General features: G+C 44.2%; 2 protein-coding genes across 2 annotated transcripts in view; one reads left to right on the forward strand and one right to left on the reverse strand.

The window, feature by feature from the left end:
• Positions 1-17417, reverse strand: part of LOC131200478 (vertebrate ancient opsin-like) — a 41560-nt gene extending 24143 nt beyond the window's left edge. The window contains exon 1 of the mRNA XM_058187286.1: positions 16081-17417. The gene's annotated coding sequence lies outside the window, so the exon portion shown is untranslated. The remainder of the gene's footprint in view (positions 1-16080) is intronic.
• NKX6-2 (NK6 homeobox 2) lies at positions 10768-16088 on the forward strand. The gene is made up of 3 exons (XM_058187287.1): positions 10768-11209; positions 11922-12094; positions 15642-16088. Exons 1-3 carry the CDS (start codon positions 10768-10770, stop codon positions 15909-15911), a joined length of 885 nt encoding a protein of 294 aa, XP_058043270.1. The 3' UTR covers positions 15912-16088.
• Positions 17418-18002: the final 585 nt, after the last annotated feature.

Genomic DNA, 18002 nt, shown 5'->3' on the forward strand with positions numbered 1-18002 from the left:
AAGGTTGGCCTCCACTACTGCACAATGAAGCACATTTGGGTGAAAGGCCTCTAGGACAGAGAATTGGATTCATAGGCAGCCTTAAGCCTCAATATTCCTTCTTTAGGAAAAGAAATGTGAATTCCTGCCTTCTGTACAAATTGCCGTAGTTTATTTCATCTGTTCTGCAATTAGAAAATGTAAGATGAACAAGGAGGAAGTCTCTGGAATGTAAACTCAGGTTTTATATTAATGGGACAGGAGCTTGGCGATAAAATATGGGATGCTTTATGGACGTTGAAACTATTAAGACCCATCTCTGGAAGAATTAGAGAGAATTGACAGAAATTAATATGGTGTCATGCTTAAATTCTTTTAGCCAAAAAAAAAAAAAAAAAGTGAAGGCTGTGTTTGTGAATTTTTGCAAGGAATACGGCAACATTGGAACCCAATCCATTGACTGTTGGATTGGGTTGGGAATCAGTTTTTAGGGAATTAAATAACATCTGTGGACCACCAGGTTGAGCAATATCAGAACTTTGCCTTTTACCATAAAAGAGAAAGTAAAAAATAAACTTAAGATTACTTTGGTATCTACAGCCCAAAAATAAAAGAGACTAGTATACTAACCTGAGGCCTTTAATAGTCCAAATTACTAGAAATAGTATTAGCAGAAAATGTTAAAAATACAAAATATTAAATGTAATACCAGTTTTAATTCTTTCTGGAAAGATTTTATTGCCCTTGCCAAAAATTCAGAATCAATGAAGAGGCATGTTATCCTTAACAGTGATGTAGGTTTTGTGGCAGGCAGGTGAATGGACACTTTGAAGAGGAGGTTTTAAAAAGAGTGTTGCAGATTAACTACTTATTTAAACTCCTGATTATGTTTAATAGGTTAATTATTAACAATGGAGTTTTAGTGTGTATATATCAATAACTAAAATGTTTAAAACTGATTAAGGAGGGAGAAAAAAACCTGTTGCTTCTTTTCCAAACTCCTCATGAGTTTGGAGGCCCAGAAAAGTAGGTAACAAAATGCTTCTTCCAGTCTTAGTTAATATTGTCTTCTAATCTCCACAACATGTATTTATAGCCTCTTTAAAATATAACTAGGATCTTTTGTGGTAAATTTATTTTAGTTTACTGAAGTGGGAGAAAGGGGCAATATGTCAATTCTGGAACAAGCCATGATGATGTCATCATATAAATGACAGACATTTTCTCTAGCATGTTTCGCTATCATTCTGCCTTCTGAAAATCATCAAATTACTTCCTGTGCTAACAGTAGCACTGTGGCCAGATCAACGGCAACATTTTTTTTCAAAAGTTCCCTGTTCCCCAAAAAGTTTTTTATTTTGAAGTCTTCAAGGTGCTGCTCTGTCAGAACTATTCTGTATTCCAATGCAACAGTTGCAGAAACTTTCTAGGTAGGATTGGAAAATTGAATATGTAGGATAAGACATATAGAGGAAGCACCACAATTTTCAATATGGCTTGTATTTCTAGAAAGGGGAACTAATTTGGTAACCTATATTGCAGGTTTTTTTCACAACAGAAAATAATTCCACCTTCTCTCAAGATCTTCCAAAAGGTACCTTCACCAGGTTTGTATGGCAGCTTTATTTATTTAAATGTCAGTGATTAATCAACCAACTGAAGGTCAACCTGTTAAAAATCTTAAGGTGGATGGTAGATCTACTAAAATTATTATATGCATGTTGTCTGTGCATTTTTAATTGATGTTATTAAGAGAGAATTAGAGCAGAACATCACAGATATAATTACAGTACAGGACATACAGCATTTGATACTGTATCTTTAAAACCACTCTGTAACTCAGTGAAATTGAAACTCATATCAAACTAAATTTATATTTTAACTTCTCTGTAATGAGTTGTCATCTGTGGCCCATCCAGGAATATCTTCCTCTCCATCCATTTTTATTCACTGCAGTTCCTTTATTGATGTATTAGGTTTTTGAACACATAAACTGCTCAAGTGGCAAGCAGCTAAGAGTACTTTTACAAAGAACAAATTAAATATTTTAATATTAAAATATTATTTTTAATCATTTTTGATTTTTAATTTAATGCAGCTTTGATCAAAATGGATTGTTTTTGCTTTTCCCAGACAAAATTCTTTCTCCTGAGCCTGAACCACTTGCTCTTAGTGCTTTAATGCATTCTGGCATATTTAAGAAATGTTGAGCGTCTGGAGATCTTGGGGTAGCAACTCTATATAATTTGCCAACAAATCCTTTGATTTGATGTTAAATAGTAGAGCCTAGGACGCATGACTTAGAAGTGCTTTGGTTATATAACACTTTTTGCAAGGAATACGGCAACATTGGAACCCAATCCATTGACTGTTGGATTGGGTTGGGAATCAGTTTTTAGGGAATTAAATAACATCTGTGGACCACCAGGTTGAGCAATATCAGAACTTTGCCTTTTACCATAAAAGAGAAAGTAAAAAATAAACTTAAGATTACTTTGGTATCTACAGCCCAAAAATAAAAGAGACTAGTATACTAACCTGAGGCCTTTAATAGTCCAAATTACTAGAAATAGTATTAGCAGAAAATGTTAAAAATACAAAATATTAAATGTAATACCAGTTTTAATTCTTTCTGGAAAGATTTTATTGCCCTTGCCAAAAATTCAGAATCAATGAAGAGGCATGTTATCCTTAACAGTGATGTAGGTTTTGTGGCAGGCAGGTGAATGGACACTTTGAAGAGGAGGTTTTAAAAAGAGTGTTGCAGATTAACTACTTATTTAAACTCCTGATTATGTTTAATAGGTTAATTATTAACAATGGAGTTTTAGTGTGTATATATCAATAACTAAAATGTTTAAAACTGATTAAGGAGGGAGAAAAAAACCTGTTGCTTCTTTTCCAAACTCCTCATGAGTTTGGAGGCCCAGAAAAGTAGGTAACAAAATGCTTCTTCCAGTCTTAGTTAATATTGTCTTCTAATCTCCACAACATGTATTTATAGCCTCTTTAAAAATATAACTAGGATCTTTTGTGGTAAATTTATTTTAGTTTACTGAAGTGGGAGAAAGGGGCAATATGTCAATTCTGGAACAAGCCATGATGATGTCATCATATAAATGACAGACATTTTCTCTAGCATGTTTCGCTATCATTCTGCCTTCTGAAAATCATCAAATTACTTCCTGTGCTAACAGTAGCACTGTGGCCAGATCAACGGCAACATTTTTTTTCAAAAGTTCCCTGTTCCCCAAAAAGTTTTTTATTTTGAAGTCTTCAAGGTGCTGCTCTGTCAGAACTATTCTGTATTCCAATGCAACAGTTGCAGAAACTTTCTAGGTAGGATTGGAAAATTGAATATGTAGGATAAGACATATAGAGGAAGCACCACAATTTTCAATATGGCTTGTATTTCTAGAAAGGGGAACTAATTTGGTAACCTATATTGCAGGTTTTTTTCACAACAGAAAATAATTCCACCTTCTCTCAAGATCTTCCAAAAGGTACCTTCACCAGGTTTGTATGGCAGCTTTATTTATTTAAATGTCAGTGATTAATCAACCAACTGAAGGTCAACCTGTTAAAAATCTTAAGGTGGATGGTAGATCTACTAAAATTATTATATGCATGTTGTCTGTGCATTTTTAATTGATGTTATTAAGAGAATTAGAGCAGAACATCACAGATATAATTACAGTACAGGACATACAGCATTTGATACTGTATCTTTAAAACCACTCTGTAACTCAGTGAAATTGAAACTCATATCAAACTAAATTTATATTTTAACTTCTCTGTAATGAGTTGTCATCTGTGGCCCATCCAGGAATATCTTCCTCTCCATCCATTTTTATTCACTGCAGTTCCTTTATTGATGTATTAGGTTTTTGAACACATAAACTGCTCAAGTGGCAAGCAGCTAAGAGTACTTTTACAAAGAACAAATTAAATATTTTAATATTAAAATATTATTTTTAATCATTTTTGATTTTTAATTTAATGCAGCTTTGATCAAAATGGATTGTTTTTGCTTTTCCCAGACAAAATTCTTTCTCCTGAGCCTGAACCACTTGCTCTTAGTGCTTTAATGCATTCTGGCATATTTAAGAAATGTTGAGCGTCTGGAGATCTTGGGGTAGCAACTCTATATAATTTGCCAACAAATCCTTTGATTTGATGTTAAATAGTAGAGCCTAGGACGCATGACTTAGAAGTGCTTTGGTTATATAACACTTTTTGCAAGGATGACTGGGAAAATGGCATTCAAAATGATCAGATAAAAATGAATTGCATTACCTGCATCACAGTGCAAACTGGAGAGAAAGAGAAAGGAAGTGAGGAAGACAAAGAGAGATGGATAGAGTACATCAAGGTTCTCAGGGCCAAAGACCTTGGCCACGATCAGGCCTCTCCATTGCAGAGTAATGAGAGAAACCAGGCTAGATAGCTTAGCAACCAGCCCTCACAATTACAGTATGATCTTCCCTTATTTTCTCTGGCTTATTTATTCCATACCAAGATGTCTTCAAAGAGAAAAAGAAGGAACACAAGGAAGGAACACCTAAACTATGTGTTAGTCCTGTATTAAAAGTATTAGTATAATTTAAGTGATTTTTTTAAAAAAATCAAATACACTTTTTAAAAAACTATTGATGTGGAAATCTTTTTCATTGTGCTGTTTTTTTTCTTATTTCTTGACTTTTAGAGAAATTGAATTACTAGGTAAGTAATATCCTTAAGAACATAGAATTGTGGAATTTATGAGGGAGAAGGAAATGCTGATTGTGTTAGATGCTTTGCAACTAATATACAAGGCTATTTGAACAAAGATTTCCATTCAATTTACTTAGCTGTACCACTGCAAACACCTAAATCCCAATGTTACTCTAACAAAGCGGAACCAACCTTTTCCAAGAAGTATTAGAGAGATGCTTAGAGAAGGAAGATTTTTTTTCCTGGAGACTGTAAAAATATATAATAAAACTCAGTATTTGAAATGCCTGAAAAGTTCTGCAGATCTTCTTGGGACACTTTTGAGCTTTAAATTCCAGAATGACTTCTCAGGAATTGCCTACCTGACCATGGCTGTGGATTAGACAGCTTTCTAGCCACCCCACACTCAGGAAACCATTCTATGGCCTGCTGCTCTCTCATCTTCCAACTCTCACAATAAAGTGGCCATGCTCCCCTCCTAAGCCTGCTCTCCATCACTCGTTGGAGAAAGGTAGAAGGAGACTTTGTTTTTCCTGGGTGAGGACATCCAGTGGGTGAGGACATCCAATGAGGACATCTTCGCTTTTTCCAATAAGCACTCTCCACATGTGTTGTGTCGTGTCCCACTCCTCCGCTGATGGCCGGGTCACGGAAATCCGAATCAGGCGTGCCTCTGCAGCTCTGCCAAAGTCCTAGCAAAGTTCTCAAGGCAGGCAGGAGACCAGGAAGTGACTTCAGCAATATAAGGTAGACTTTGCCTGACTCAGAGAATGCCAGAAAGCAGATCCTTTATATAGGCCATGGGGTGTGGCTCCATGACTCAGCACTTATCCAGGCCTGTCCCTCCCTTCCTTCTGTTGACAAGCCGCCTATCAATTCTCCTGAAGTGAGGGTCGCTCCAGTCTCCAGCTGTTGGTAATTGACCTTCCTTAGGCTCACATGCTGTGGGGGAGGGGGAGGGGTCTAGTTGCTCCGTTTGCCTGGGCATGGTGCCAGGGCTGGGGCCTGGAGGCATGCCAGGACATTCCTCAGCGTTCGGAAGGAGATAAGACGGGCCCAGCTGCGGGGAAAGCGAATGAGACACAACAGTTTGACCTTCATCCTCCACCATTCTCAACTCTGCTTGCTGAGTAATCTGATCCCAAGAAAGGGATAAGTGGTGTCTTCCAGTGGTGGATTTCAGCAGGTTCTGACCAGTTTTGGAGAACCGGTAGCAGATATTTTGAGTAGTTTTAAGAACCGGTAGTAAAAATTCTGACTGGCACCACCCCCATCTATTCTCTGCCTCCGGAGTCCCAGCTGATCAGGAGAAAATGGGGGTTTTGCAATAACCTTCCCCTGGAGTGGGGTGGGAATGGAGATTTTACAGCATCCTTCCCCTGCCCTGCTCACCAAGCCATGCCCACCAAGCCACGCCCACCAAGCCACACCCACAGAACCGGTAGTAAAAAAAAAAATTGAAACCCACCACTGGACTGTCTTCCTTCCTTCTTCAAACTCATGTCTTGGCTATTCTTCTGGGACGGTAAAGATTCCTCAAAGTGGCTAAAAGGTTTCCTGCTACAGAGGAGGGCTACAATTTTACCTCCACTCCAACCTCCGGTCGGCTGAGAGGCATCTGTGGATCCCCCAAATTTGAATCCTTGCTTGGTTGGCTCTCCCGGTCCTGACCAGTCCAAGGCGCTGGATTCTCCAGCAATTCTTCCTCCCCTGTCTCTCTTCGGGGGACGTGCCAGCCTCCTTCTTCCTTCGGGCTCTCTTCGGAGCAATCGCAGGGGTCGCGGTGGGTGGGCGTGGCTGGAGGCATGACGCAGCCTTCGGAAGGGCCGGAGACCCTCTGGATCAGCCGCAGCTCAAAGCAGACAGTTGGTGGCCGTCTGAAAACGAGGAGCGGCTCTTCCCGTCTGGGGGCACCTTAAAAAACGGCTAAGAACTAGGAGTCCCTCCAATCTCTTTGCTCGCGGAGTTGGAGCTCCGGCGATAAACGGGGGCAAATGAATTCCCCGAAAAGATACGGAGCACTTTCTGTAGAGCACGCCCTAACAAACGAGGCGGCTACGGGTGGGATCGACGAAGCTTAGCCCTTGAATTGGGCCACCACCGACGACCTACACAGCCATTCCTTGGTCCTGTTTGGGGATGATGGGAATTGCAGTCTAGCATGTACGAAGGGCAGAAGGTTGGGGGAGGCTGTCGCATAAACCCCGCACACCAAGTGAAAGTCGCGTTTGAATTCCCCCCCCCTAAAAAAAATACTTTCTTTTCTAACGATTAAGCTATCCCGAAGTACAAGGTGCCTGATAAGTGAGCCTCTGTCCTCTTTTCCTTGATTTGCCACGATTTGCCTGATAAAGAAATCTAGAAATCTCTTCTGTTTATGTCTGCTTTGTGTCTGTTGGGGTTGACCTGTTGCATGCATTTTAGAACTTCGTATATATGTGCATTTTTCTTATTCTTATTATCTCTTAACTTATTATGAATAACAGAGGCATTGTTCGCTGCTGCTACCTGGTTCTGTAAAAGGAAGAACTCGGGAAAGAATAGGAAAAGGAAAAAAAGCGGGGTGAAGAGAAGGAAACTAGGACCCTTTTTAAAAAGAGAAGAACTCATTTCCAAGCAAGGTTTGCCTTAAAAACGCGAAGTTGTTTGTCTGAACAATCTAACCTGTGTTCCACGCGCGTCAATAGCATTACATTGTAACTGTGAATCTGCGATTGGAAAGGCACTTATTTTGTTGGTTCGAAATCCCATGGAATCGATCGGTGTCCTCTTTCGACATTTCCCTAAACTGATCACCTCTGTTGGCCCCAGATCGGAGCGCCGAGTACCGAATCGCGGTACTTCCTCTGACTCCGACACTGACACTGACTCGGGCCAGAGCTCATAAAATCCGCCACCCTAAATTCCATTTCAACATTCCAGCTAAACGAAGCATTCAGTAGCTGGCAGAAAATCAGCTCCGCTGAAGTTTATCCCAAGACACCTGCCAATAGCATTTCATTGGAGGAGTGAATGTGTGTTGGAAGAGAGTTAAATTAAGGGGAAAACGGCCAATCTCTAGAACAGAAGTCTTCCTTCCTTCCTTCCTTCCTTCCTTCCTTCCTTCCTTCCTTCCTTCCTTCCTTCCTTTCTTTTTACCAAAGGGCTTGTTCTTTCTCTTTCTCTCCCCTCCCCTCATTCCCCCCTCCCGGATTTAAATTCCAGGAAAATGTATAACCTAATGCCACAAGGACACTGGCTTCCTAGTAATGTTGCTTCTTGCGAGCACTCACTCTATGCAGGCAGCTGTGTTTGGGGGGAAAAATGAAGATGTTGGAGACGATAGGAAGGATACAAATGCAACTTTCTGAGCTGGAATAGTTAGGATGCCGTGGGAGAAACGGACAGAAAAAGAACCAACTGAAATATCGGCCTGATCTAAAGAAAGTATTATTAGGAGAAGGAGAGGTAGAAGCCAGCGAGTTTAGTGGCGCTTAGAGCCAATAACTCTACGGAAGATACAGCAAAAAAGTAGTTATTATGTGAGACACGTGTCTAAAAAATGCTCTTTTCCATGCAGGAAAAAAAACCACCTTACGCATATTCGCTATTCCAAATTTGGTAGAAATTGATTTGGTAGAAATTGATTCCACGGGTATAATATTGCTTCCGAGACCAATCCGTCGAAGGCAACAGGTTTAATATTCCCACTCGCCCACAGTAATTGGATACACAGCTATGGTCGGGGGCATCTTTTCCTCTGCACTGAAGACTACCAGCAAGTCCAAATAGGTCTTTTAGAGAAGTTATCTAAGCATGGGCTCCTGCACGAATCCGAAAGCTCGGAAGACTGAACCTCTGGTCCCGGTGACCGACCCAAGATTAGATTTCCAAAGTCGCAGTTGCCTTTCCACAATCTTTCTTCTTTATTGGTGCAGCTTTTCTTTTTTTAAACTTTTCCTTCGTCTTGGCCTTCTCTTCTCAAGTCCTTTCCCAGCATTCACATCTATTAAATATCCACGTAAGGTCAAGAGAAGTTGCCGGGTTGACACGGAAATGTTCCACTTAAAAAGCAAGGCTTTGTGAATCTCCGTGGGTGGCTCCCACCATAATTCAGTTGATTTTATCTTCAACCTAGAAGTCAAGTTCTGTTTCCCAGAGCTTTTGGGAAGAACCCCTCTTGGGCCTTGATGTGATTCGGATTCCAATCAGTTCATTTTAAATAAGTGTCATTGCTGGTTATGCCATCCTGGACGGCGGTTTAAATACTATTAGGCCGATTCCGGATCCAGCCTCTAACTAGGAGCGCTGAATGCAGAAGGTTACAAAATTCTGGCAGAAAACCTCCAAGAATCCAGCAAGAATTATTTTTGAGTAAAAGAGGAAATATTACCCGTAGTTAGTTTCAAAAGTGGCCTAAGAAACTATCCCTTGCCTAGGAAGTACAAAACACATTTTTTTTTTAAATCTCAAAATATCGCAGCTTTCCCCAAAGTTCAGGTGTCGTGGAATGCAGGAATTCGAGATGTTTTTAAAGCCGAATCGGAAAATTCTCTCAACTTATGCATTTTGAGACCTTATTTTTCAAATAAAAAAAGCAACGGGCAAGGAGAGACACATATCTAAGCTGCAAAATAAACTCTTGACTGAAAGGAGCGACCAAGAGGAGCTTCAGAAAAGATCTCCCCCGCCCTTCCTTTCTCGCATTTGGAAAGGCTGAAAAATCGAGCGCGGGAGGCGGCAGTTCTATAGGGTAGTAATCAATAGGGCCACGAAATCTGCTATAAAAGGTATTTTGTAGGATAAGATTAAGCACCCTCGGAAGCAAGCGAGCGAGCCTCAAAAATCCCTCCAGATCAAGCAACGGACAAATCTGTCTTTCTCCACGTCTGGAAAGAAGGGGGGAACGGGGGAATCAAGGAAAAAAATATATAAGGAAACGGCAAATTCACAGATTCCGTTTTATGTCGCTCGGTTTCTTCTGAAACCGCGGGCTGCCGTGGGAAAAGCCGCGTCGATGTGTTTCGCGGTCTCAGAAAAGCGGAATGAGCCGGGTGAATAAATAAAAAAAAAGAACTTTCATTTGTAAAAGTGGCTTTGAATAATGGTGCGAAAGGTCTGGAGGACTTCAGTGACATCGACGCCGTACTTATTAATTTTTTTAAAAAAAATTTATTGCTTAAACCCAGAAGGGGTAAGGGAAAAAAGAAAGAAAAAAAAGAAGCTTACGCCTAACTAAACTCCCATTCCGCGGGATTTATTTAATCGTTGGAAAGATAAATCAGCTGGTAAATTTACAGCCATTTAAAAGTACCTCGACCGACTTTTATCACGGAAGCTTCAAGCAGCCTCGCTCCGACCCCGCCCTCGCGTCCCTTTGCCCCGCCTCCGTCCCGCCTGAAAGACAGGCCGGCAGGGCGGCGGATGCAAAAGCGGGAGAGTAGGCTGCCGAGCCATTGGCTGGGAGCAGCGGCTTCGGAAGAGATCTCGGCCAATCGGAGGAGCGCGGCTGGCAGGTGGCTGCGAGATTATCAGCGCATCTTGTCCCAAGCGGAGAGTCCTTCGCCGAGGCGTTTCCGCAGGCGGGGAAGCTCCGCGGAGGCCGGGAAGGAAAAGCCGGTGGAGGAAAAAGCTCCACCTGCAGGATTTCCAATCGGGGCTTTTTTTTTTCCCCCTCCAAAAGCAGAAAAGCCGCCAGAAAACTGGAGCGGGCCGGTGGGGTTTCTCCCGCGCCTTCTTTCCCGGGCGATCGCCACGCCCTGGTCTCCCTCCACCCCTGGCCTGCGAACGTCCCACCCCGGGCGATCGCGGCTGGGTTGGCCCTCCTCGGCAAGCAAGCGGGACTCGGGACGATCGCGGCCTCTCCTCGGCGCCGTCCACGTGGGGCCAAACTTGGTGACCTGTCTCGGTTCGCTCGGCTGCTACTTTCTGCGCGCCGGCGGGGAGGCCGAGGAGGGCTCCGCCTTCGCTTTCTCCGAGTTGGAGGACGGGAAACGGCGGCGGCGGCGGCGGCGGCTCCCCCTTTTTCTCCCCTCCTCTCCCTCCCCCCCTGCTGCTTTTCTCCCCTCCCCCGCCGCCGCCCCTTGATGCTCCCCGATGTTAGCCGTGGGGCAGATGGAGGCTAACCGCCAGGGCGCCTTCGTGCTGAGCAGTACGCCGCTGGCCGCGCTGCACAACATGGCCGAGATGAAGACCTCCCTCTTCCCCTACGCCTTGCAGAGCCCGGCCGGCTTCAAAGCGCCCGCCCTGGGCGGCCTCAATGCGCAGATCCCGCTGGGCACGCCGCACGGCATCAGCGACATCCTGGGCAGACCCGTGGCCGGCGCTGCCGCTGCTGCTGCTGCTGCCGCCGCCGCCGGCAACCTGCTCTCCGGCCTGCCCCGCTTGAACGGACTGGCCGCCGCGGGGATGTATTTCAACCCGGCCGCCGTCTCCAGATACCCCAAGCCCTTGGCCGAGCTTCCCGGCCGGCCTCCGATTTTCTGGCCCGGAGTTATGCAGGGATCGCCCTGGAGGGATCCCCGGCTCGCCTGTCCCGGTAAGGCGGGTTTGGGGGGCGGGGGAGGAAGCGCGGGGGGAGGGAGACGCCGCAAAGGAGCGGAGACAGCAGGTAGAGATCCGAGGGGATCGTCTGGATCCCTTTCGATTTTTTACCGCCCATTGATTACGGCAGAGACTCGCTTTACAAATGCCATCTCTCCGCTCATCGGTGGCCCCGGGAGGGCTCCCCCTCAGCGCTCTACCCATGCCCGGATCCCCTCCCTTGGGCGATACGCGGCTGTTGCTGCAACCGTTTCTGGGACATTGGAACAAAACGCGGCTCTTGGACGCGAAGTCGCCGAGCTTGCCGGGTAGCCGACTCCGCCGAAAGGTCCTGTCCCGTTCGGAGGCCCGCAGGTTTTGGGCTTCTCTTGCTGTCGCCTCCGCCGTCCGTTGAGCCAGGCGGAGAAAATGAAGCGGGTAGCGGCGGGGAGGAGGGCACCCGGGCAAGGCGGCCTTTCCCGAGGCTGCGCGGGGCGGGCAAAGGCTTCTTTCGATTTGCGCGACCAAGCCGCTCGGCCTTCGTCAGCCCTTGGAGACGCCGGTTCCGTTTCCTTGGCTTTCCCCGCGGTGGGAGTGGTAAAGGGGGTTGCAGGTTCAGGATTCCGGCCGAGCGCCTAGGAAGCGTCACGGTTTCCCCTGCTTTAGACGCTTCCCTCTCGGAGCTTCTCGAGGCGCTGATGGGGGCTCTTCCTCTCCCTCGTTTTCAGGCCAGGCTGGGATGGTTTTGGACAAGGATGGCAAGAAGAAGCACTCGCGGCCGACCTTCTCGGGCCAGCAGATTTTTGCGCTGGAGAAGACGTTCGAGCAGACGAAATACTTGGCCGGTCCGGAGAGAGCCCGCCTCGCCTACTCGCTGGGGATGACGGAAAGCCAAGTCAAGGTAGGGCTTGCTCGGCCGGGGTGGCGCCGAGCTCGGTTTTCCGGCGTAGCAACTCCAACGCAGATTCAGATCGAGGAGAGAGGGCTAAACAGCATTTACACGTTGCAAAATCCTAACATCTCCGGGGCCGCCGGTGTCAGCCCCGGTGAACTAGAACGGTCGGTCTCCAAGAAAAGCCAGCAGACTCTTAGAAGTTACATCTTGTTCAGTTCCAGAGAAAGTATTCCCAAAGTGGCACTAGCTAGGAGTCACAACTTGACTGGATTTAATCCAGGTTGTGCCAGTTTTCTTAGTAGACCCTTTATCTTGCTGCTGTACTTAAATGAATGTGAATGAACACAAGCTAGGTAACTTTGTGTTTCTTAGAACAAAATTAGGTTTAATGTCAAAACCTTCCGTTTCCTATCAGACAGCTCATATTAATGCACACAATTCATTTCTGAATGTCCAAAACAAAACAAAAGCAAATCTTGAACTTTGGGAAACTTTGATATTTCTCATATATCATTCTTCATAGCAAAATTTACTAAAATAAAATAAATGCCCATTGCTACAATTAAATAAGCGTTATGGTTCTTATAGGTTAAACCTATAAGAGGTTGCATTTAAGAGGTTAAATGCAAAGACTGACTTTTCAGCCAAGCTGGCTCCAAACTTACTCTGCTGCTTCCCCATCCATGCCTGTTCACTCATTTTAAGTTCTAGCAATGAGATAAACTGAAATGTTTTAAGGTCTGGAAAAAACCAGACCTTACATTCCTGGCAAGATGCAAATTATTTATAAATGAGAGAACCTTTTTGGAAATAAAAGCTAAACTAATTAATTGAATGTTTCCCTGTAGCCAAGTTTGAGACAACCTTTGCATTACAAATCCTCTCAAAGAGCTTTTCTTTAGAGAGTTCAGAAAGGCAATTTCACCATTTTCTCAGGAACCAGCAAGGAATTCAAAAGTATTTTACTTAATGAGAGGTTTTGCAATAACAACCTGTTGAACTGAAAATAAAATACTTCTATGCCAAACATAAAATATGGATTGGAGCTAGATGTTTTCTTTACAAATTCAAATATTATCTCTTCTTAAATATAGAAAGCCTCTTTTTAAGCAAAGTTAGTGCCTATGTGTTTTTCTAGAAGGCTAGAATTTCTCTCACAACTCTGTACTATGGTCATTCTTAGAATTAATTGTCCTGAAAACAAAAGAAATAATAGTCTTAAAGATTGCCTTATTTTCTAGCGTTACAGAAGACCAAAAAGATATTAATATGAGCTAACATGTCTTATGCCTTTAAGAGGCCAAGGGACTTGCTTAATGTGTGTAACAGCCTGATGGACATTGATTTGAGAAGAACCTCACTGTACTGAGATTTAATCCATGTTCTGAGCAAGTTTTCTCTTATTTGATTAATTTAGAAAAAAGAGAAAGAAAAGCTAAGTTTAAATAGTTACGTTTTCAATTGGAAGATATTTAGATAGTATTAGCGCCAATCCAGTAGTTAATACCCAATATCTAAAGAATTTCAACACCCCCACCCCCACTGCAAAGTTAGCAATTAATTCCAAAGGGGCTTTTTGGAAAGTAAGCTCCATTGAAGTCAGCTGGTTTTTTGTTTCTGGTGAAAGTGGTTCATCTGTATTTCAAAGAAGCTTGCTGGGAGTGCTCCTTAAATCAAAGGGGACTTTACCTTGGAGTAAATCTGCTTACAGCATAATTGAAAGCCCTATTTGAAAGCAGGGTTCTTAGAAATTTTCTTCCTACAAATTACTAACTTTGGAATCGATGGTGGGATGAGTGAATGGTGTGACATGGTTTAGAGGCCTGTGCACCTGCACATAGGCAAATTGTTCTGCAGGTGTCTTCTGCAGAAGCATTGCAAGGTAGTCAGCTGAAGAATAATTATACCAAGTTTTAGATTCTAAGGGCAAAATGTGATTTTTTAAAAAATATATATGATGAGCTTCTACCTAATCATAGGACCCTAAACTAAATTTTCTTGGAATTGTACTGGAACTCAGAAAAAAAAGATGTAGCTGTATAAAAGTGATATTGACAAGGTTTTTGTGGGTGCCCACATATGCCCTGAATTGTTTTGATCTTCAAATCCAGACTGCTGCACTATTTTAGCAAAATGTTTAATGTTAGGGCATTCAAAGTGGGATATAGGGAACCTATTGTAAATAGATCTCCAGGACAATACTGCCTGGTATTTATATATTTGCATCAAAATGTCTATTTTTGTGGCTCTGGGGTGCAGCTGGTCATAATGGTTGGGGATTTATATAGCATATTATCTTTAGCATTAGCAATCAGGATATTAAGTGGCATTCTCTGCCTTATGTTCATTGTAGTATCTGAAACCTATTTAGGAATAAAATGTACGGTTCAAATTTATTTATTCTAAACAAGCCCTGTTGCTCTCATATTTAAATCCCACTCAGACTCTGGTACTCTAGTTGCACCCTATTTACAGTTTGGGGGAACTGACATTTTACAGACTGAAAATCCAAATTCCAAACTAAGGCAAATACTAGTTCAAATTAATTTTTAAAACAACATGCATTCTTTAGAACAAACAAAACCATAATTCATAAAATGGCAAGCAAAAATTCTAGAGGGAATGGAGTAAGTGCAATTCTACTTTGAGGATGAACTCCCTTGTCTTCCCTCTCTTTCTCACTGATTCTTGGCTGGGTGAAGAGCTTTTTTTTTAAGTTTAAAAAAGGTTTACACACTTCAAAAAAAAAACTTTAATAAACATTTAATAAAAGTCATGCCTTGAGTTTTTCTCTATCCTCCCTCCCTCCTTCCTAAAATTTAAAATAATTTCATTTACATTTTTAGGAGTTAGCTCGTTTCTAACTATTTTTAGCTATTCCATTTACCAGCCTTTCCACCAAAATATCCTTGTTGCTATTGAGGGCACCGAAATCTGGGGAAACCCAAACATCACAATTGGAGGCGTTTCCTCCAATTACCGTATTCTGCGGATTATTCCCAATTCGCAGGATCCCATTGCAAAGACCAGCAGGTGACGACCGACCTGCGATGGCTAGCGAAGAGCGACGCCTCTAAGCATCGCTTCTTCCTTTAGGGACTCCCTTCCCCACTCTCCACCCTCTCGCCAGCACTTCGAGCAAAGGCCCGTTTTTAGCTACAAAGCGACTTCGAGGCTTAAAAATCTTCCCGAAGGACGGAGGGGCTCGGGGCTGCAACCTTTCCTCTAACGCGGCTCCTCCTCTCAGCTGCCCCGGCCTCCTTTGCCATTTCAGAAGTGGGAAGGTGGGAGGGGTGGCCCACTGGCACCCCGTGATGGCATTAAGTGCCCGTCCGGCTTGATGCGCGATAAAGAGGGAAGGGCAGGCGGGGGAGGTTCCGACGACTCCTCAGCACTGCCAGAAAATGCAGGGCGGAGGAAGCGGGGCCTCGATTGGGTTTGGATGAAGCCTAGGAAGGCGGGGAAGCAGCTCTCCGGATGGTCCCCGCCCTCGGGAGGCAACAGGCTTCTGACTTTGACCGTCTCTCTCTTTCTCCCTCTCCTGCCGGCCCAGGTCTGGTTCCAGAACCGGCGGACCAAATGGCGGAAGCGGCACGCCGCCGAAATGGCCTCGGCCAAGAAGAAGCACGATTCGGAGACGGAGAAGCTGAAGGAGAGTTCGGAGAACGAGGACGACGACGAGTACAACAAGCCGCTGGACCCGAATTCGGACGACGAGAAGATCACGCGGCTCCTCAAGAAGCACAAAGCGGCCGCCGTTGCCGCCGCCGCCGCCCCCCTGGCCCTGCTCAGCCCCTGCAGCAACGCCTCGGAGCCCTCGTGACTGAGGCCCGGGCCTGACCCGTCCGCCCTCCCGCCCCTCCTCTCCGCCGGCCAAGCAGGGTAGTCGACGCCAGCCTCGAGACTGGCCGCCGCCACGTCGTGTACAGCCCGCCGCGTGTCGGGAAAAGTCCTTTCTGTGTGTATATATATATATATAAATATATTTTTACCGAATAAGTTATGGCAGGGAACGGCCGCCCTTCTCCTCTTCACCGCTGTCCGTTGCGCAGGAAGGAAAGACAAAATTATCCCGGCCTTCGTGGGGTAACGCCTGGGTTTCTTCGCCTTCCCGCCTTTCGCCTCACCCCCACCTCAGTGCCCCGTTCTCCCGCTTCTGACTTCGGAAATCGAAGCTCCCGCTGCGACTGGAAAGAGAGCAGCGCTAGAAGCCGGGCCATGGGGCCTTTAAGCGGGCTTCGCGAGGGCCCGGCAGCGTTGTGTAGCCAGAGGCTCGGCTCAAGCGTAGCTGCTAGGCGGAGGGCGCCCCGTTGTATCCGAGACTTGCTCTTGAGACCTGGCTTTCCAGAGAAGCGACCCCCAGCCTTTCGAGCACCAGGGACTGGTGGTGCCGTGGAGAAAGGACCGGAGGGCCCGTGGTTTGGGGTGCTGCCTGCATCCCGCTTGTTTGCGCGGCCCGGTTGCTGGCAATGCCGCGGTTCGATGCCAGGGGGCTGGGGACCGCTGCTTAGAGTGTCATTCTAGCCCCCCCTAACTATGGAGCAAACCCACCTCCCTTTGTCTCCTGTCCAAAAGGACTATCGGATTGCAGATGTAGAACAGATAAATTGATTCGGTCCAAACTTGATTGCAGCGGTTATGCATTGGGGGCTTCATCAGGGCTGAGTAAATAGGTAGGAGGTTGATCCTCCTCTTTCTCAGGAGAGCCCCAGGCTCTGCATAACCTTGGTCTCCAGGCCTATCTGCACTTAGCTGAAACCCCGTTTTAATTCCTGGGATGTCTTGTGCAAAATAACTGCTTTAAATGTCAACTGCTAGCCTACAACTTTCATCCCATTGGATTCTAGTCATTTGTGGGGGGGAAGGGGGGGAGTCGTAAATGCTGCTGGGATGTCAGTGGGCTGAGGATGGAGTAGCTGCTGCCTTTGAAATTGTGATTTCCACCCCTCCATTCCCCCCCCCCTTTCCTGCTCCTAACAATCAAGCTGTTGTTACTGTTTTGTATATGAGTGGAGGATACCAGCTCAGCTGTGTATATAGAAAATTACAGATTTTTGTCATGTATATTTCTAGTGTAAAAACTGAAAAGGTTTCTTTCCCTTTTTTAAAAAATTGGGTTTGGATGGCTTGGCTTCCTTTGATTTTATTTTATTTTTTTGGTTCTAAGAATGTAAAGGGAGAGAGAACTGCTTCACTTGATTTTCAGTTGCTTTCTGACTCATATGGTTGGAAAGACTTTGTATAAATCAATAAATTATTTAACAAGCTTTTCCTTTGGAAAATATCTGCCTTTGGAGTGTGATGGTTGTCTTGGGCTTATTTCACTGGAGTTTTGTGGGTCAGCCCTTTCTTATGTAGAAACACCACTTCTTTGTAAGATTTGTTGTTTTAGTGGAAATATTTTTGATTTGGATTATGTTCTATAGAATAAGCAGCATAGAACTGGCCTTGTTAATGGACAGAACAGTTTCTTTTTTAGAAATGGAAATAAAGAATACAGTACCGGATAGTTTTAAAGCCTTAACCTCCATTTCAGTGGGTAGTTCAAGATAAAGTTACAAACTTGATTTATTAGAGCATCAGGTATTTTATTTGTTAAATATTCAATCCTGGAAGCGTGTAAAAGGAAACTTTTCTGGGCAACTTTTCCCTAATTAGATGCTAGTTTTTAAAAATTTCGTTAGAAAAATGCTTGATTAGTATTTGAAAATTCGACATTTATATTTCTCAGATCAAAGCCATACAGAAGAAGGAAATCTTTAGGTGTTAATACAAACATTTCTTCCCAATGGTAATGTAATATCACCATCACCATCATCCTTAGTGAGTCTGTAAATTGTTGTCCAAAAGTATTGCCAGAGGAAACATTTTTTTCTTTCAAGGTTCAGAATGGACCATCCTAATGAGTATGCTG

Source organism: Ahaetulla prasina, chromosome 6 (assembly GCF_028640845.1).
Source record: "Ahaetulla prasina isolate Xishuangbanna chromosome 6, ASM2864084v1, whole genome shotgun sequence".
NCBI classification, from domain to species: domain Eukaryota; kingdom Metazoa; phylum Chordata; class Lepidosauria; order Squamata; family Colubridae; genus Ahaetulla; species Ahaetulla prasina.